Source organism: Drosophila melanogaster, chromosome 2R, assembly GCF_000001215.4.
Source record: "Drosophila melanogaster chromosome 2R".
NCBI lineage: Eukaryota > Metazoa > Arthropoda > Insecta > Diptera > Drosophilidae > Drosophila > Drosophila melanogaster.
The window spans coordinates 4,742,600-4,763,920 of NT_033778.4; the positions used below are offsets into that span (position 1 = coordinate 4,742,600).

General features: G+C 36.2%; 1 protein-coding gene across 5 annotated transcripts, besides 19 other annotated features; it reads left to right on the forward strand.

Moving 5' to 3' along the window:
* Positions 1–683: part of a mobile genetic element that runs on past the window's edge.
* Positions 684–1,152: 469 nt separating this feature from the next.
* Positions 1,153–1,199: a mobile genetic element.
* Positions 1,200–1,748: 549 nt separating this feature from the next.
* On the forward strand, positions 1,749–15,449 carry conu (conundrum). Of its 5 annotated transcripts, none has more exons than NM_001042992.2 (9): positions 1,749–1,802; positions 6,623–6,787; positions 6,847–6,914; positions 11,901–12,071; positions 13,572–13,660; positions 13,717–13,989; positions 14,056–14,566; positions 14,637–15,149; positions 15,203–15,449. In NM_001042992.2, exons 2-9 carry the CDS (start codon positions 6,673–6,675, stop codon positions 15,350–15,352), a joined length of 1,890 nt encoding a protein of 629 aa, NP_001036457.1. In that variant the 5' UTR covers positions 1,749–1,802; positions 6,623–6,672; the 3' UTR covers positions 15,353–15,449. The 5 variants fall into 5 exon arrangements, with proteins under 5 accessions (NP_001036457.1, NP_001036455.2, NP_001036454.1 ...); NM_001042990.3 differs by lacking the exon at positions 1,749–1,802 and adding an exon at positions 1,806–1,866; NM_001042989.3 differs by lacking the exon at positions 1,749–1,802 and adding an exon at positions 1,866–2,038.
* Positions 2,263–2,391: a mobile genetic element.
* Positions 4,903–4,969: a mobile genetic element.
* Positions 5,903–5,978: a mobile genetic element.
* Positions 7,227–7,448: a mobile genetic element.
* Positions 7,800–8,896: a mobile genetic element.
* Positions 8,988–9,043: a mobile genetic element.
* Positions 9,314–9,436: a mobile genetic element.
* Positions 9,807–10,875: a mobile genetic element.
* Positions 12,334–12,763: a mobile genetic element.
* Positions 12,764–12,866: a mobile genetic element.
* Positions 13,097–13,152: a mobile genetic element.
* A 62-nt stretch (positions 15,450–15,511) lies between the features above and the next one.
* Positions 15,512–15,582: a mobile genetic element.
* An 84-nt stretch (positions 15,583–15,666) lies between these two features.
* Positions 15,667–16,941: a mobile genetic element.
* Positions 16,942–18,502: a mobile genetic element.
* A 249-nt stretch (positions 18,503–18,751) lies between these two features.
* Positions 18,752–19,314: a mobile genetic element.
* Positions 19,315–19,359: 45 nt separating this feature from the next.
* Positions 19,360–21,179: a mobile genetic element.
* Positions 19,401–20,891: a mobile genetic element.
* Positions 21,180–21,321: the final 142 nt, after the last annotated feature.

Below are 21,321 nucleotides of genomic sequence, written 5' to 3' on the forward strand. Positions count from 1 at the left end.
ATCGACTCGGCGAAAACTATCTCTAGCTACGCCAAAACTGTTGATAAGTTCTTTCCAAGCCACATTTAGTTTGGCGCATAAACAATTTCATCTCGTTCGCAACCACAAGGCAAGCATCACAACAGTAATTTTAATTTTTACCCTTCGCTAGGTCATCGCTTGTTCGGCCATTAAAACCAGCGCACTTAGTATGCACCATTCTATCACATAGCCAACAAAACAATTTTTGGTGCTCAGGTTTTATAACCTGGCAACAATTTTTATAAAAGCAGACAACATTTACGGTTTCCATGTTTATCTAAAATCAGACCACTGTGCACGAAAACACAAGATCAAAACATTCTAGCGAGGTGTTAAAAGAACCGCAAGAGAGCAGTCTGCACGCTGAGAAATTTAGATTTTGTGTGGGCGCATGCAAAAAACCACACCGAACAGCACTGCGAACAACGTACAAAAGGGAGAGTAAACATAACACAAGGACGAAAAATGCAAAATACTTTGTATATTTGTTTAAACTACTGCACAAATCACAAAAGAATCACTCGCGAAGCGAACGGAATCTTTAATAATTATGTTTAAAATATATGATAATTAAAGAAGATTATTAAAAACCACGGCTTGTTTGACAAACACAAAATAAAAATCGGAGCGCAACTAACACGACCGTTCGCTTTGAAAGCTAATTTCAGAGGGACCTTTTCCCAGGGCCCTTTATGTTGGGACCTCTGTAATTTTAAGTCAAAAAAAAAAAAATTAAAAACTTTTTTATAGCTGTACTATGCAATTATCACAAAAACTGTGGATAATTTTTTTTAATTTTCCTGAAATATCCTTTAAGGTTGTCTAGCGTTCATTTTGGAACACCTTTTGAGAATGGCGATATTCCCTAAAAAGTTGGGTGCCTATTTTTAAATTGCATATTGTAATACTTTTTTGGGTCCTTCAAACTTTTGTCGTAAATAGATAGTTAGATCATTCTTTTCATAACATTCTTTTTTTTAAATTCACCTATAAGTAAAGACTAAAAGAACAAGTAAATAAGAACGTTCCCATGTTAAAAATTCTGCCGTTCCGCCAACGCAACTAACTCATCTGCGCTATTTTGACGCAAATTCCTTTACCACCGTATACATTATATGTATTCATGATCTAGTCAGTCCGTGTATACTTCGAGATCTGGGGAAATATAAAAGCTAGAAAAACAACATATTTCAGAAAGTTCTCGCGTCCATTCGAAAGGTCAACTAAAATTAAAAAATTATTAAATTAAATTAAATTATGTTTCGGTTCTTTTTAATTTAATTTCTATTGATATGCTTAAAAAAACTTGTCTAAGCCCGGAAAACTGACAAAGCTGCCATGACCAAACTTTACAATCATTTGGTTTTTAACACCGTTTGTTAGTGATATATTTTCACCGATCTATTTTTTCTATGATCTATTTTGAGACTAACAACTTTACAAACTTGCACTGCTACAAGATTGCGAAATTGTATGGCTAAACTGTCAAACTGTCCTTGGATCCAAGATCAAGATCCAAGATCAAGAACGAAAATTAATTTGCCTTTAATAAATATATAATATATTTAATATATATACATTTCCATCTGAGTAAAAAAAAAATGCAGTATCGTGCATATTTACGCAGAACGTCACAAATCGACTTTGAAAATTGTGTAAGGTTGAAGTTAATATGAATAAATCTCAATTCATTCGATTCATACATCAGCAGTTTACACAAACATCTTGATATTTGCCTTAGTAAATCTTTAGTGTATAGGTGAAATATACTGAATTTCTGTGTAAGTCCATTTAAAAATGCATACATATGTAATGCATGCATACATATATGGAAAAGTAAAATCAGTAAGAAAAGGAGGTACCATCTGCTACCCAGTTGATGATTTTTTGTTGATGAAACTAGTAGTTTTGCACATAAGCTGTGTCTAATTTACTTAACTTTTTATAATTAAAAAAAGTGTTTGTTTATTTTAATATGAAAAAACAACTAGATATGCGTGTTGTCATGGGTTCTTAGGTTCGTACATAGAATGTATGTTAATATGTCCATCCATTAACTTACTTATGTATGTATGTTCCGAGACCTGTAATGTAAATTGATATTTATTTAATATTTATATTGACGTGGACCATTTTATGATTAACTTAGCATCGGCAGTTCAACGTTTTTCATGGAATTCTCATACAGTGGCTCGCAGCTTATTTCTTTCAGTTGAAATCAAATCTAATTTTTTTTACGCACTTGTTTGAGTAAATTAAGGCATACGCAAGAAAGTGAGTATGTGTGCATATTTGTGGAAAAAGACGATTTTCAACCAGGTATCAATTTTCATCTTAAAAATTAATTTATTTAGAGATTAAAGGAATTTTGCATAAATAAGGGCATTCAACTGGGCCAATCAAGTTTTTTATATTGAAATAATCTATTGAAACTCAAACCTGTATAAAAACAGCCCTACCAGCATCAAATTAAAATGAGCACATAAAAATTAAAAGTTCGTAAATAATTCCTATTTTACTATTTTGGCAAAATTTAGCACAATTACTTTATATTTTGTTCTTATTATTTTATTATTACTATTTTCTAAAATATGAATGTCACATTTAGTCAAATTTACAAAGCATGAGCTTATACTACGTCTGCCTGCACACTGCCTACACACTGTAAGCGTTCTTGAGAGGTCCCCATACGGACGTGGAATTTGAGTGGAATATGTTCCGACACGTTATTTCATAACTCCACATAAGTTTCAAAAGTATTCAAGTCTTGTCCTGTAAGAACCCTATGAGGCCTATGGATGCATTCCTTGAAAGGCTTTTATATGTATTTCGAGTATTCGAGAATGTTTACAGACATGCATATGTGGGAATGGTCATCCTAGCTAATATAACGATGACTAGGCGAAGCTAACGACGCGGCGAGCCTTCAAAAGGCAGAGAACGATTTCGGGAGCTAAACGGAAAAATCCATGGAAGGAAAATGTTTTTACGACGACGAAGTAGAAGACGTGCCGGAGAACGACTATCTCGCCAAAACCCCTTAAACAAATATCCAATCAAGGATCAGTAAACACATCACAAAAAAAAAAGAACTCAGTCTCACATAATTTGGGGCTCAACAATTAATATACAACAAAATTAAACCAAAATAACAGAGTGTAAAAAGGTAGTAAAAGTGTTAAAAACAAGAATTAAAATATAATGAAAATAAAGAAAGAAATAAAGTATCGCAAGAGTTAGCAAATCCGGATCCGGAAAACATTGTACTCGATAACAGAAAACGCTTGCGAGAATTTCGAGGCTACGCTTACGACGAGTCAAATCGTCAAATCGACAGAAATTAATTTCTTCGCAGACAAATTATCTGATATGGATCTCGCGATAATTTGCAAAAACTGCAACAGGATAAGACCGACTTGACAAAACACATATATTGCAACAAAGAAACATGTTAGTCGAACCAAATTTGGCGAGGAAATGACTAACACGAAAGCGAAGAGTATGAAACGGACAATGAAATCGGCGAAGAAACTCAGGAAGATACTGACAATATCAAGCTAAAGTTAAGGGACTGCAAAATATATCTCGTCGGGTTTAGTAAATCAGACAAAAATAAGATCAAATCATCAGGATCGTTTGAGCAGAAACTCTCAATAGGCAGAATATGCCGAATTTTTAAAAAATTTTCTCGTATTAGAATCGCACCTCCTCGACTAATAAATGGTGTTTGATAAAGAGTTTTGCAAACAAGCTCAAGTTACAGTAAACAGTGAAGAAGTGAAAATTACAAAACCTATCACATCAGAAGGTGATATAAGTTCAAATCTCAAAATTTATATCGAAGATATAAATACATACGGTATGCCGAAATACATACGGTCCTGCAGATTTTCTTATGCCGAACGTTACATTTTTGACAATAAAACCGAACAATGGCTTGAAGACGGCATCATGGAAACATCCGAGTAGAGCCGTTAATATACATCGTTAGTCACTCACAACTGACAATTTCAATTTCTGAGAATACCTTTTCGGTCTTTCAAATTCGCCAAGTGTGATCCAACTTCATGTAAACGCTATCTTCAGGGATTTAACCACAAAGGAGTAGCTATACATTACGTGAAACTTCATCCACTCAGCAAAGATAAGCAACCGCTTCAAACCTACCATATAAATTTCCTTGGACTTCTAGAGTCAACGCAAAAGCAGTATAAACAGTTTTACCAGAAATCGACAGTTTCACAAAATTCTGCTGGCTCTATCTAAATCCAAACACCCAAATCAACATCTTATATTTTGCAAGACTTCAAGATCAAAGCAACATTTTTGGAAATAGAGAGGTTGAGAGGGTGAACTCAAAAGCTTCAGTTTTTTCAAAACTTGCAATTGACGACCCACTACATTGGCATAAATTGTCAGTGGCGTACCAGAAGTCATCAACTCAATGTTTGTTTGAAGCAAAAAAAGGGCAGGAAGATGAGCCTAAAATTGAATATAAGGATTCAGCAGATGCTAGAGGATAAAATGATAGAATTCAAGCAAAGAGACGTTTTCTCCAGATTCAAAACGAGAAGAAAAAGAGATACAATCTACGACGAGGACCATCCTAAAAGTACAAAGTCGGCGACATAGTTGCTATTAAAAGATCTCAGTTTTCATAAATTTAAAACTGAAACAATAGCCAATCTAAATAATTAAGGATCAGCAAGCACATCATAATCAGGCATGCTCTGCTTATCTTAATTTTTTTTTCGATTTCGATTTTATTTTCAATGTTCCGATGTTACATGTACTGCACTTTGATTGGGTGTACTAACCGTGGTGATTTATTTTGTTTATCTGTATTTTATATGTATGACTGCATTGGGAATAGTAAATAATAATGTTAAACAAGAGAGAACGCTATAGTCGACTTGCCCGACTATCAGATACCCGTTACTTAGCTAGTCCAAGTGAGACGTACAGTTTCAACCTTTTTAAGAAATTTCGGTAGAAATCGGGACAACAAAGTTAATATATTAGGGCTGTTTTTAGGCGCCAGAGTGGGCGTGGAGAAAATGTTTTCGGCAAATTTTTTCAAAAGCGTGGGCGTGGCCGTTTTCGGAGGTTGTGGACATGGCACATCAATAGAAATTTACAAGACTAATAATTCTATTTAACATTAGAGCATTCCATAGGGCATTTCCAGTAAAGCCGTCTACAAGTATCTTTGTTGAGATGCAGAGAATCGAGTTCTGAAATCCTTTGCGGCGAACGCACTTGGGATTATAGCAGCCGGACACTCTTGTCCATCTGGGCAAAAAAAAGGTAACGGTTCTTATCAGGACCTCTTTCTTATCCTCAAAGAGAGAGGAAATCAGTAAAAAAAAAAAAAAAACAATAAGATTGATCGATTTTCGTTCAATATCAAAATACAGAACCTATGAAGAATCGGAGCCATGCAGGGGGCGCCATTCTGATGACGAGCAGTGTGTGTGGGTACATGTATGAATGTTAAAAAAAATGTTCAGATTCAAAATCTTAAAAAGAGGACATTGTAGAATTTAAATATAACTTAAACAGATGCTAGTAATTCTGAAGAGACTGCTTGTAGACCAAGACTGGGTTTGACTTGTACTGGAGTATGCACTATGGCAAAAATTTGTGCAATCGGTATCCTTAGGATTTTTATATTCCTTAAAATATCCAAAGAATACATCTGAAAGTGAAAAAGATAATTTTTTGACAGCGATAGAAACACATAGTGAGTAACATACTTTTAAACGAGTTTATTATAACGTTATATAACTATTATAATGACATCGCTTTATCAATGAAGAAAAAGTTCCAATTGATTTTGCAACGAATACCATTGTTATACCCGTCAGTATAGTCATTTCCGTCCGTCTGTCCGTATGAACGCCTCTATCTCAGGAACTAGCTAGATTGTTGAGATTAAACTTAAATTTTAGAGACAAGTTTATTTCCAAATGGCCCCCGTCTGTCCGTAGGGGCTTAAGATTGAGCGTTTAGATTCCGGAGAAAAGCCGCCCAAAACGGCAACTATTTTTCTATTGGTCTGTACATTTCTATCGATTTTCTAAATAAGTTTACTCCGCCCAAAAAAATGTATAAATTTTGTTATATATTATTCTTTTCCCCATTTCTATCGAAGTACAAGAAATATGGTCATTTTACTCTATGAATTTAAATTTGGCATCGAGGATAAGAAAGAAATGGATAGCGACTTAATTGCAGAGCGAAAAGAACTCTAAGCCAAAGGTGCAAGCGCGAGAGTACAAGATAGTGTGATTGCGAGGGGGGATATTTTAAATAACAAAAGATAATCGCATAGCTGAGGTTCCATAAAGCTTAATTGTGTCTCCAATGTTGGCATGTTTACAAATAACAAATTTAGGAAGGGCTTGCGGCTGCGAGAATCTACATTCACATTTGAACTACCACTAGCTGAAGCATGTGTACTTAAAAGTCAGGGATCTCTACTTTTACGTTCTCTTTTGTTTTTTTTTTTTTTAAATAATTTTTATAAAAAGTATAAAAATGTTTGACAAAAATAATAGTTCCCATAGAGTCTATCGAAAATCACATCACATTTTTACAGGTATTTTCTCCCATGGATACGAGAAAATTTGTTATAAAGAGACGTTTAAAATGAACAGCAATACAGATCTCCATCATTCAGATGATCAGGACTTTTCGGAATTTCTCAATGAGTATTATCTGCAAAGCAATTCCCAAAGTATCGAACCTGAAGCAAGTTACGAAGGTTTGTATAACAAAAATTATGTGAAAGTCAATAATATTTTCTTTTGAAATTTAATTTAGATGGAGAAATGGAAGCAGAGTGGCTAGTTTCTGCTGGTTATCCAGAATTGACAAAACCGTTTGAACAAGTAAGTTTATCTTATAAAATAAATTAATAATTATTATTAGTTTCACTGCAGTGTACTGGTTTTGGCAAAGCTTTAATTAAATTGTATCAACGTTGAAAAATTCTTGTTATATTTTTAGCATCATTACTGAATCGCCCTTACACTTCTATTATCTGTAATCTTTTAAATCAAATAAATCATTAAGAAAAGAGCGGCCAAAGTGTAAAATATACACTGCGCGTCACCAGGATAGCGCCCCTTTACCAACAATTTTTGATTTGAGATATTTAGAAAATTGTTAGGCTTTGGAATTTTTTTGCCATAAAAGTTGAAGTCCTCTTTGTGCACGCACCGTTACCGGTCGACCTCTTCGCCCTTGGACAGCTGGAGTCCAAGGTCCAGAGCGACACCGTTAGTTCACGGTCTCTCCGCTTTGCCGGGGTCCAAGGTCCATATATCAACCGTTTGCCCTGACCGCCCTTGATTCCTCCTGCATCGCGGCTGTTGTTAGGCCACCCCCCTGCACGAGATTTGTGGGGAGTTTTAAGAGTCCTCTCAACATAAATATTTAAAGTATAAATATTTTTAAAGGAAATTAGTGAGTGGATTCTCCTTTGGACTGCACACATTCGTCTGGGAAGTGAATCATAAATTTTTTATAGGTAATCCAAAGTAATCGTAGACCAACCGAGTTTTATTCCAGAGATCGATTCCCCTTGAGTAGCATATTCTTTACCACCCTCGAATACCTTCCCATATCTATGAATAAGTAAATTGTATACTGCCTTTGACCCCTGTAGACTTTTTAAATGCTATATTTGTTTACTGTCTATTGGTATATTAAAACAAATATAAAAAAATATCTTAATATTCACTTTATTGTACCCGTTAATCGTAGAGTAAAAGCAAAGACACTAGAATAACAAGATGCGTAACGCCATACGATTTTTTGGCACACGATTTTTTCGCCGTGGCTCTAGAGGTGGCTCCAGGCTCTCTCGAATTTTTGTTAGAGAGCGAGAGAGCGGAGAGTGCTACAGCGAACAGCTCTTTTCATCGCATAAAGTGATAGCAGACAACTGTATGTGTGCACACGTATGCTCATGCATTGTAAATTTCACAAAATATGCCCTTCACCTTAGAAGTTCTTTGACTTTAAATCTATATTATTTTTGATCAATTGGCACCATGCGAAAAATTCTTGTTTTGCATTGCCTTAACGTTATTATTATATGAAAATAGATTAGAAATAGCCAAATCTATGTACATATTATCACAAAAATAAATTTCAAAAATGACTTTATATAAGAATATTTGTCATTAGAGTATTCAACTTGCGGCGTGTGAAAAATTAATAAGGCAATGATTGTTGAGTGCTTGTGTCCGTACTTCGTGCTTCAAGATATGAACAAAGCAAAGACACTAGAATAATTCTAGTGTCTTTGATATGACTTTTGCAATAAACAGTTATCATATTTAATTATTTACTATATTTATTATGTCATTTGACTTAATATGATGTAACATTAACATTAAAAGTGTTTAAAAAAAAAAAATATTTCGCTTTTAAAAAATTGTCAGATGAGAGACAAATTAGAATTAAACATAAATATAAATGTGTAAACGGTAGCTAATTCGAGCGGCGATTTTAACAAACAAATTTAAAAAGCTTTAAAATTATAATAGTCAGTTAAAAATTATTTTATTTTATCATATTGCTACGAAATTGGCAAAAACTACCCTAATATGTACAATGTAAATTCGTTTTTTCGATCAGAATTGATTTCGGCCCGAAAATCGTCTTCTAGCACAACACGCAGACATATACGCGTTCTCGTCTCTTGTTTTTAATCACACAAGCAAGCAAATTCTATTTTTAGATTTCTTATGCTCTCAGCGGGAGCGAGCGGAAAGAGAGCAATTTTGGCCGTCACTAAAAAATTGGCTGCATAGTGCCAAACCAATGTATGGCCGTTACGCATCTTGTTATTCTAGTGTCTTTGGTAAAAGGGTATACTACGTGTGGACCAGCCCGTCCATCTGTCCGTCCGTGTGAACGATAAAATCTCAGAAAATATGAAAACTAGAAACCACAAACCGGCCAAAACTGCAACGCCGACACTTTAAAAAAATTTTTGAATTTTTTTCATTTCTATTGATTTGCCAAAAAAATGTTTGTCATGGCCACTCTAACGCCCACAAGCTTCCCAAAACTATAACATTTTTGTTATGTTATATATATATACCCGCATTTCCACTAGCGGGTATCTGACAGTCGCATTCCTTCCTTTTATTTATCTAATTTATTTTAAACGTTCTTAAGTCTTGAAAATATTAAAAGCACAATTTTTGAAATAAATAGGTTTAGCAAAATAACTTAATAAATAAATAGATCAACAATTTACAATTTTATAAACATAAAAAAGAGAGAGTGCTATAGTCGACTTCCCCGACTACCAGATACCTGTTACTCAGCAAGTGTGAATGCGAATGCGAAATTTCATAATTTTTTTAGTATATCGATAGACTTTGGAATAAAATGAATGGGCGTGGCAAAAAGCGATTATATAATTATAAAAACATATTTAACCAATTTTCAGATGTGGGCGTGGCAGTTTTCGGCGGTTTGTGGGCGTGGCAAAATGTTTTTGACCAATTGATAAAAAACATGAAAAAATAACAAAACATTTATCAAAACTGTGGGCGTAGCGGTTTTGGGCGGTTTGTGGGCTTTAGAGTGGTCAATTGCTCACGAAATTTTCTTAATTTTTGTAAACCATACTTTAAAAATTCTCAAATTTTTTTTATCCTGGCCGTGGAAAGTATCTCTGTTTCATTGACGGTAGTTATAACCTTTCATCTAAGGATAAAAAGGCTACATATATTGTTCACTACGGTCACCGTCCGTATCAGACATTCCAGGGCTGCTCAGAGTCTACACCACAAACAAGCAGGTGACGCAGAATAATAGGGTAAAAAGTCAAGGAGCAGTCCAATAGCCAACCCCTCCGCTTATGGGGCACACTTGAAAACCGAGACCCTGGCGACCGAGCTGGAGCGGTATATTTCTCACCGGTGAAACTTCCCCCTTCACAACCTCCCGCATTAGACCAAGGTGCGTGGTCTGCGCGTATTCTTGAAAAGACAGGCAGCTTATAAAAAATCCCATTCTGCGTCTGAGGCGCATCGGCCGGCAGCATAACCAACACCTGGCGGAAGGTATAAATTCGCACACCTGGCAGGAGTATGAAATGCACAACCTAAGCACAAAACATAAATACTCCAGGTGGCAACCATATATGTGGAAATCCAACCTCGGAGGCCATACCAATCATTCCCCCAATTCCGCAAACGGGGGCACTTCTAACGAAGATCAATAAGGAGGACCATAATTCTTGCAATGAAGAACGCATTTTCCATATAGGAGCTTCAATTGAAGCTACGCGTAAGGCTGCGGGAGGCGGAATCAATGGATCCAAACGCACTGCAACAATGAATGCTAGCCACCAGACCACCCCTACAGGCCCCCCTAGCTATGAGGAACCGAGTAACGACAAAGTCGGTGCCAAACCGAAGGATAGCACGGCTCAGTCCGCTCTAAAAGCATAGCGTCCACAAAGCGCTTCACCCTTCGCCACTACAGCGGGCAAAAAGTCACATGTTAGGCTGCAACAGCAACGCTGATTATCAGCCCATCAGCTGGGCAACCGGAAAGAGAGGTGCTTTCGTTGCTCACAAGAGGCCAGGCCGCCGGGCTCAGGGATATTGGAGAAAATGTAACCAAGGTTAAGATCCAAGGCAGATATCCCAACCGATGTGGTGGCACTCAAGAGCTTTCGAGTATCCCAAAATGGAGGGAAGGGTGCTCTAATATTAAGCGGACCCGCTGGTTAAGCGTGGCAAGCAAAGGGTAGGAATCCTACCGTAGGATGATCCCAATGCCGGGTCAAGGAGCTGGAGCCTCGCCAAAGGTGATTCAAATTTGTGAAATGAAATGAGGTTACGCTTCTTGTTATTATAATGTCTTTGACTGAACCCCGTTCAGAAAATGACAGTTTTACAAAAAAGTTGTCATTGCTTCAACTTGGAGATTTCCTTTAAAATACATGTGTTCTGTTTCTCTAGATTTTCAAGAGTCTGAAATCTATCCAATCTGATAACGAGCTGGCTGATCCGTTTAGATGTGCGGTAACACAAAGCTTTCCCATTCTTATGCTAAGACATTATAAATTGATTTGCTCAGCACATAAGCCTTTTCTTTGCTGTTTCTTCAGATTGCCTTCAATACCTTTGATACGCAGTGCAGTAGCTTATAGTCTAGTCGAGTTTCAACGACATCTTTGATTCCATGTTTTCAGAAATCAAATTTATTTTTAATAGTCCGAAATCTAGTCAATCTGATGATGACCCGGTTGATCCGTTGTGATGTGCGTTATCAAAAAGGCTTCCAGTTCTTATGCAAAGACATTACAAATTGATTTGAACAGCACACTCACAATTTTTCTGCACTCCTTTGATGTGATGCTAATCGAGGAGGAGAGTACTTTAACAATGCTACCGACATCAGTCATTCACTATGTCGTTTTTTAAATTTTTTAGTATTTAAAATCATTAATAAAAATTAAGTTTTAATTGTTCTAGACTTTTGAATAATTTTTTCGTCACTTTGCATTTTAAAAAGGATGTAATATGGGTTTTGAGACTTTCATATGTTTATTGAATTTTTATATTGAAATTTTTAACTGGACCAATTTATAAAAAAACATCTTTTAAAATAAGAAATAGTTTCTTTTATACCCAGTTAACGGGTACCTCGGGTATCCATTAACTTGTTCAGCAAAATTGACAACTTTGGCTTTTTCGATCTATAATTGATGTCCACATTTAAAATTACTAACAGATAAAGCTTACAACAATTTAAAATATCAGTTACTTAATAATGTGTGCAAGATAGTTAGTAAATTAGGATTACAGACTTCATTATTAATTTATTTATTTATCTTTTAGGGGTTAGAGGTTTCTAAAAAGGACTTGGAACCCATACTGACTACTTTATCGAAGCCCCATGCTGAAGCGATTGTACAACTAGTAAGGACTTTAAACAAAACAGTACGGGTGCGCACAAAAAGTCGGCCAAAACGGAAACCTGATATAAGGGATGTATTTCGCGAATTTGATGTAAGTAGATATATTCTAGTAGTATACCCTTTACCCCTAGAGTAAAGTCCGTTCGTGTCTGGCTGTATAAATTTAAAATAAGTTAAGCACGCAGATTCTAGTGACCCCAACGTTGATTTCTTCGGTAAACCTGTGCTTATGTACCTCTGCAGTAATGATATATTTGGTAGGATCTGATGTATAGAGAATAACGAGACTTATCGTCTTCCCACCTTCATAGTGAACGGTCGTGTTTTTTTTCTGAGTTCCGAATTTGTGTTTGTAGAGGAATCTCCAAAGCGCAAGGAAGTCGCTGTTGGTAAGCTGCATAAGGGGAACGCCCTGCAACCACTGGGAAATGATCAACAGCACTCCAGAGCTGTCAATCGAAGCAAATCCTCAAATGTTGCTAAGATCATCAGCCAAAAAAGATTTGGTGCAATTCAATTAATCCGTTGTGGAGTGATTTCAGCTTGGAATTGCTAACGATTCCAAATAGTCTTCACTGGTTTTTCTACAAGTGATTCCAGCTGTCCCGATTAGCGTACCATCACAAATGAATATTAAGTCCGGACTACCGGCACAGGTTGGCCCTTCAGAAATACAATCTACAGGGCTAATACCCGGTGGTTCTACTAAAATTTTCGTTTCTCGGCTTTCCCCGGATCAAACATCATCTGATGTATTGTCTTATATACAAGACAAAACAAGAGAGAATGCTATAGTCGAGTTCCCAGACTATCAGATACCCGTAACTCAGTGTGAATGCGAACGAGAAATTTCATAATTTTTCTGGGATAATGATAGATATTGGGGAATAAAATGAGGAAATATTCAATAATTGTTCAAAAGTGTGGGCGTGACCGGTTCTTCAGCTTTAGGGCGTTAGAGTGGGCGTTGCAAAATTTTTGTTGGATAATCGATTGAAATTTTCAAGACTATTAAAATTATAAAAAAGTGTGGACTTGGCAGTTTTGTGCGGTTTGTGGGAGTTACGGTGGGCGTGGCAACAACAAACTTGCTCTGCTCTGTCTTTGTCCCTGGAATCTGTATGCTGAATCTCAACCTTTTTCCTTTTATAGTTCCTGATATCTCGACGTTCTTGATCCTGATCAAGGATATATATACTTTATATACTTCGGAAACACTTCCTTCTGCCTGTTACATACTCTTCTCTACTTAGTAAAAGATAAATTTATAGATCGCAATTTCACTAGCTGAATAACTTCACTTTAGCTTTATCTTAGCTTTTTAATAATATATTCGGTATAGTCCAGTTTTTGACAATATATAAAATATTTACTTCCTGCAGTAATTAATACAAATTGAAGAGTTTATTTATTGATAAGATGCAAAAGAATAAGTGGGGAGACTAGATGATAATAATCAAATAGAATTCATAGCTTAATTGCTTTTGATCAATCATTTTTAAGGTTTTTGTTATGTAACCTTAACATTTTGTATACCTATTGTCATTTAATAATACTAATTTTATGCAAAATTTAATTTGTTTACTAAAAGGAACAAGGGACAGTTACACGCTCACGAAGTGCCACTCCGGATTCCCTGGACTCTTTACAAATCGATGAAGCTTGGACCAACAATTCTTTGTATGTATTTTCCAATCGCTTAAGCCCCGTTTCCTTACTTTAAATTTATTCAATAGACCGACTTTTGTAAATGTATATGAAAAAAATACCGAAACTGCCATACAATGTGTAGAACAATCAAACGAAATATATTTAAAACAAAACCTGCGACGAACCCCTAGCGCCCCGCCTAAAAGCGGCACCTATGCGGATATATTTCGTGGTTCGCAAGTGCGATGTGATATACCTTTGTACTCGGCGGATGGTGTAGAATTGCTTGGATATTCACGGATTGGCACCATACAATTTCCTCGGAACCGATCCGTCTCTGATCCATTTTGTTCTATTGGGTATGTTATTTTTAATAATTTGAGGACTCCTAAGGGGTTTGCCTTTCTAAAGTTATGTGTTTTCAGTCGATCAAAGGAGTCAAGAAGTGAAAATGATGCACGATCACAAAAGAAAAAATCGAGTGAAGTGCTGTCAGCCTCAGAGAATGAATGCGGTCGCCTTTTACCGATGCCCTACAATGTCCTGAGCTTTGAAAGTATTTGTCGAGATTCTTCTAGTCTTGATAGCTGCGAAGTCCTAGATACCTGTGATATCCCTTCAACGCTATTCACAGATGTCGTATTAATAAGCGAAACTGACATGAAACGTTTACAGACAATACTTTGGTTAGAGTTAGCCACAATATTTGATCGCAACAAAGTTTCTTTAGATAAAAGAAAACCTTTTAAGCGTCGTCGCAAAGAAGAGGGTAATCTTTTTGGGGTATCTATAAACGCTCTTATTCGTCGGGATCAGCAAGTTACTGGCACTGACTCATCTTTGGTCCCACTATTTTTGGAAAAGCTAATTGGCGAACTTCTGCGACGTGGCTCTAGAGAAGAAGGATTACTTCGAATAGGTGGTCATAAACAAAAGGTTATAATAATAAATAATGTTAATAATGAAAATAATTGGTAATACAATTTTAACAATTTTCTATTTTCAGACTGAATTACTTTATAATGAATTAGAATCAACATTTTATCAAAATCCAGATAATCTAGATAACCTCTTTCGCACAGCTACTGTTCATGAACTTAGTTCGTTGCTAAAACGATGGCTGCGCGAACTTCCTCAACCTTTGCTTACTAATGAGCTTATACAACTGTTTTATCAATGTCACACACTTCCATCAATAGATCAAATGAATGCACTATCGATTTTATGTCACCTGCTTCCGCCTGAAAATAGAAACACATTACGTTCATTATTAAGCTTTTTTAATATTATAATTAATTTAAAAGATATAAACAAAATGAATGTGCATAACGTAGCAACAATAATGGCACCGTCAATGTTTCCACCACGTTATATACATCCGAGTGACAATAACAGCATTGCAGAACAAGTAAGAATGGCCGCTCAGTGTTGCCGTTTGACGAATATTTTAATCCTACGTGGCGAAAAACTTTTCCAAGTACCAAACAATTTAATTGTGGAGTCACAGAAAACAATGATGGTATGTGTTATTCTTGAGTTTTTAATTAACCGTAAATATATATGTTTCCATAGGGTAAGAAAGGATGGCATCGGCATCGGAATTCAAATGAAATTACGGCAAAACCAAGCGGAAAGGCGAGCAATGTCGGCGTTGGACACGACTCTACAGTTATAAATAAATACTCAACCAATTTAAAGCATTTACATCCATTTGTTATTTAAACAAACGGCTTCTAACGGTGCTTAAGTTGTATTATATGTTGATAAAATATTTACCTATTATTAAAGAAAATATAAAGAATATCCTCTATAAACCGTCAAATTGAAAAAAATGTTCAATTTCAAACCAATTTCAAATGTTCAGATTCAAACCAAAAATTAAGTGAAGCTCAACTGAATAGTTTTGAAAACCCTTTCTAACATTTTTTTTGTTCCTTTTCAAATTTTTGATCTTTCGAACTGCTTCAAACTCTACCTATTTTGCTGGTAAAATTATGGAAGAATATATATATTATATAGCATATATATATATATATATATACAGCTGTGTTCAGAAAAATAGCAGTGCTTTGGACTTGAGAGTTTAAGATAAAAAATTCCTATGATTTACACTTTTAATGGGAAATTTTTTTTTTATATCATTAGGTATTTAATTTCAAACAATTTAACAAATGTTTCACTTTTATTTCTTCAATAGTTTCGAAAATATAGATTAAAACAACATAATAGGCAGAAATTCTGGTGTTCAATGAAATAGCAGTGCTATGAAAAAATAGTAACAAAATTAATCTTGACTTAGAACGAACTTAGCCTTAGACGTCGGGGACTGCTTCGACACATATTGTTTAATGTCCCCCTACAGGTTTTCAATCGGGTTTAAATCGGAAGATGGTGCTTGCCACGGCATTGCATCTATTCTATTTTGGGTGAACCTATTCTTAGCCGATTTGCATCTACGTTTCGGATCATTATCCTGTTGGAATGTCCATTTTAAGGGCATATTATATTCAGAATATCACAGTAAGACATCACTAAGTATATTTACATATGCGTTTTGGTCTATAATACCATAAATCATATGTTATGGACTCATACCATTGTAAAAAAAACAAGCCCATACCAGGATTTTAGGTCCACCGTGATTGAAAGTCTTCAGTGGGTGTTTTGGGTGGTACTCCGTGTTTGGAGGTCGTCATATATACTGTAGTGAACCCGTTCCACCAAATTGCACGATTTTTGACCCATCAGTCCAAAGGATATTACGCCATTTGAAGACTGGCCAGTTTAGGTAGGTTTTAGCGAAGCTTAACCTTGCCTAAATATGCCTTGGGCTAAGTAGGGGAACCTTTCGTGAACTCCTCGCACTGAAATTTTGATTTAGTAGTCGTCTCCGAATAGTAACGTCACTGATTCCCAAGTTCAGCTCAGACATTATGTCCCTAGAGGATGCAAAAGGATAGGCTTTGCTCTAACGAACCATGCGTCGATCCTCTATCTCTGTGGTTTTACGTTTGGTACCACGGTTTTCGGGCTTCCATTCATATTTAATGGTATTGGATACCATTTTGGCAGCACATTCAAGAGTTTTTTGAATGTCCTTATATGCTTTTCCTTCCTTTATAAGCTTAAGAATTAACATTCTTTTCTCCTGGGAGCAGTGCTGTTTTCCACCCACTAAAATATAATTTAAAATTTCTTTTTTTTAATTTATTGCCCTTTTAAATATACGAATTAACTTAACCAAACTCACTTTTTAGAAAATAATGATCATTTCGGAACTCTACATTGGTCAAAACCAGGCACTGCCTATTGGGGAATAAAAGGCGCCACACGGTTAACTTTATTAGACGAACGAATATAATCGTCCCACGGGCCGTAAACGCTTTTCATTGCAATTTGCAGACGCTCGCAATGGTACAGAATGAGAAAGTCCGGAGGTTCCCAGCCACAAAGTTCTGGCAGCGCAAGAAAATGTAAAGCAGGTATTGTCAGAATACTATTTCCCCAAAATGGCCATGCTGGCCAACGAAATCGTGCAGAACTGCATGACTTGTGCGAACGAGCCGTCGTTGAAGTCGCACACGATCGTGTCCATGCTCTGTAACAATTTTGGTGTACGCATTATAAACGCACCACCACTGCACCGTACCTCCAACGGACAGGTGGAGCGTTTCCACAGCACGTGGCTGGAGCTAGCTAGGTGCATAAAGATAGACAAGGGTATACGGTCGAAATAGTAATGTTGGTCTCTACCCAATATAATGGGTCGATCCACTCGGTCATCAACAGGAGACCGGCTGATAACGTCCTAACGCACCCTGATGAGTCACAGGCAGAGACCCGTAATAGGACCCAGAAAGCTTAAACCGCGCTAAGGGTCAGAGAAAACGCATCGCGGTAGAATAGGGTATTCGATGTTGCCGAAAAGGTGTTGGTAAAATCCAACCGAAGACTCGGCGAATAGCTCACGCCGTTGTGCGAGGATAGAACTGTAGAAGTGGACATGGGGACCACGGTCCTTATTGAGGGGAGGGTGGTTAACAAGGACCATTTAAAATGCCGCGCTCATCAGCGAAGTCCGTGTAGCGCTTAATTTTAAATTTTTTAGCCACTTGGTAGATCTAAGCTTAGCACCATCCGCGCATATTATATTCTTAAGCATTTTTCTTATTATTGGTGTTGGGTTCCCCAACAGAACAGAAAAATCAACCATTTAAAAATTCTCATGCGAACAATAGGCAAATACAAGTCAATAACAAAATTCAGCGTCAAATGAATAAACTAACTGCCACTTTATCCTCATGACAGCAAAAGAGTCGCAAATTGACACCGATCATTTGTATGAAACATTGCTCGCGAGAAATAGAATGCTCATGAAGGAGCTTTAAAATTTAATGTTGGTTGTGACACTTGCAAAAATTTACATTGTTAGCCCGAATATTCTTGATCACGCAGATTTAAGCCAAACTGAGCGGCTGAAGGAGCCCACCAACACCCCCATTGGGGACCTCATGTCCGTATCGTCCGTAAAGGTTCTGCAATCCAATAACGCATTACACTTTATAATCAAATTTCCGGTAATTAAGTTGCCTGTAAGAAAATAGCAGCCAGGATCCAATCACCTATGTAGATGAGGGGATCGTCATCATCAACGATAGGTCCGCCAAGGTACAAGTGGAAGTAGTTAACTTAAGTTATCGCCGCTACGGCGAGTATGTGAAAAACGGCAACAACAACATTATGTCGGATGTCGTTACGTAGCCGGCAAACACTGCTTATTTGCGTGGCCGCTACGAATATGAAACCGCAACAATGTGTTTCGTTTTAATTTTAGCTCTTAATTTTAATTCTTGTATTCGTATATTTAATTCTTTTCTACCCTCATAAGCAGCAACACTTGCTCTGCTCAATAAAGAGTTTTCTAAAAGTTACTCCGTCGTGGATTTATTGTGAAGCCACCGGCTTGCGGAAACCGACGTAAAATACTATAAACATAACATAACCGACAAATCCATTTTGTGCCTTGTGCACGACTCCATGAGAGGCCATGAGAGATGTTGATCATGCGCATTATTCAGAACGTGGCGTACTAACTGCACTGGGACCCAAAGTTTATTTATTATTTAATCTAACCTAATTTAATTATTTTCCCTAAGTTAAATGAGTTAGGTGCGCGTTTAAATTTTCGTAGTAAATTTGGCAAGAAAAGTTTATTTAAATTCGTTTCGATTCGAAATTCGTACATATGTGTTTGTATATTTTCCAAGTGTTCGTGGAAAATGCCATGCTTTTATTTCAGCTCACCTGCGCCGGAGATAGATCTTTCGCCGAGGATTAAAATTTGAGTGAGTTTTTTTTTTAATTAAAATTGAAACTGGAAATGGCACAACAAGAGAAATTACGAAGAGTAGTCAACGTAATAACAACAGTTTTTTTCAACTATACAACGGCACAAATCATGGAGGCTAAATAGCCAAAGTAAATAAATTTAAAACAATTTTATTTATTTTGTTAGAACTTTAATTTAAGATCAACTATTAAATATTATATTAAATTATATTATATTAAATTAAAATCTAACCGAATTAACTCGCAGCCCACTCTCATACATTTTTTTTGTCATGATTAAGGAAAAGAAGCTGATTTGAAAAAAAAAATATAATAATTTATGAAACAAGAATATATTATATAATTATATACTAATTAATTATATTATACCAAAAAACGTATGTAGTAGGCTAGAGGTACACATACATAAGTTCAGTTAATACAGTATAATTCGCTTAGCTGCCTCGAGTACTTTGCACAATGCCTCGATGCAGGTAACTTAAAAATGCAGCTAACTTAATTTTTTTTTTTAAGGAAAAATAAAGAATTTATTTCTTTATAACAATGTTAAACATAAAAGGAACTGATAATTTCATTCTTAATGATAAGTAAGATCGACATATAAATTTAAGTGATGGTGAATTGATTAAAACACTTTTTAAAACTAACTTAAAAATAGTCAGTAATTTTTTTTTGCAATACAGCTGAGTTTATATGTAAATTAAACAGCTTGTCTTCCATAGAATTCAAGTTTTGCAAAAACTCATCATTATTGTTTCGCATAAAAATGGACTTTAAAGCCTTAATTGCTGCAAACCCATCCTTAAAAGTAGGACGCTCAGTATCGTCCACATCTTCATCACTATGGCTTTCTTCGTTATCGCTGGTTTTTGCATCTTGAACTAAAGAGCGCACGATTTCATCATCATCTAATTGACCATGGCAAGCCTCATCTGCATCAACATTGGCATATTCATTCCAATTAATATTCGATACAATGTCAACTTCTACGCATTGTTTGTCTTTTTGCTTTCCACAAGTAAAAAATGTCGCATTCGGCATTGCTTTATAAAAGAGTGCAGTTTCGTCAGCGTTAAAAATGTCTTCTGGGTTATAACCTTTAAGCAATCCTGGCAAAATATCATTTTTGTACTCATTTGCTGATACGGAATCATTTGTAGCAGTTTCGCCGTGTATTTTGCCATACTTTATATTGTGGCGCTTGCGCCAGCGCCAAAGCCAGCTGGCGTCAGGTTCAAAGGCGTCGTTAAATTTTTGGCAAAATTCTTTCGCTTTTGCTAATATGACGTGCCGGTCAAGAATTACGTTCTTTGATTCCTGCTGTCCGAACCAAATGTATAAGGCTTCTTCTACTAAGTCGTGCGCTCCTTTTCTTTGACGCTTTCTTTTTAAACCTGACGCGGCCACAGCTTCATGAATTTCATTTGTTTTTTGTAAAATGCGGTTGACTGTGGATCTGTCGCATTTGAACTTGGCACAAATTTCCTTTTTGTCCACTTTGTTGGTCACTAACTCGATTATTTGAAGCTTTTCCTTTAGTGTTAGTCCAACGACACGCTTTGTTTTACCCATTTTAATAACTTTGTGTCATAAGAAACAAAAACACAAAAATCACGATCAAAGCAAAAACAAAAACGGACATGCGCAGATACTGAAACGAGTTGGCATTCTTGCCATCTTTTAGATATGCAAAAATGATTCATAGATGGCGCAGCTAACTTTGATGATATTCATTGAAATTGGCAAAAAAAACAGCTGATATGATGCACTTAAGTTAAAAAGGCTGTTATCTGCGATGCAGCAAACGTATGAATTTTCGTACAAATTTTCTATTCACACAAAAAAATGGAAAAATAATGCAGATATCTTGCCGATGCAGCTAACTATCGATGCAGCTAAGCGAATTATACTGTAATAGCAACATAGTATATAAACATGAAGTACTTGTTCGCTTTCGGGTGGCATTCTCTCTGTTTCGCAATATCGGCCCTGTAGCAACAAGCATAGAGGCAGATCGCAAACGGAGAGGGAGTCAGTCGAATGCTAAAGCTGAACACGGGAAGTAACAAATAAATCAAAGAGTCCAATTCCTGCCTTTGTGTGTTTTAGTTAACTAAGAGGATATATAATACCCCTACAATATCAGAAGTGGGCCGATCACGAGCCAAAGAGAAAAAAAAAATGAATATAAGCAATGCATTAGATAGAAAATGAGTCGATCATTTTTCGTCAATTTTTTGAAGAACAAGACAAAACCCACCTCCCGCTTTCGCTGAGTGCAGGGCGAGAGGCGTGCTAATCGCTGTTTGACACAAGTTAAATGCTGATAAGGGCCTTAGCTG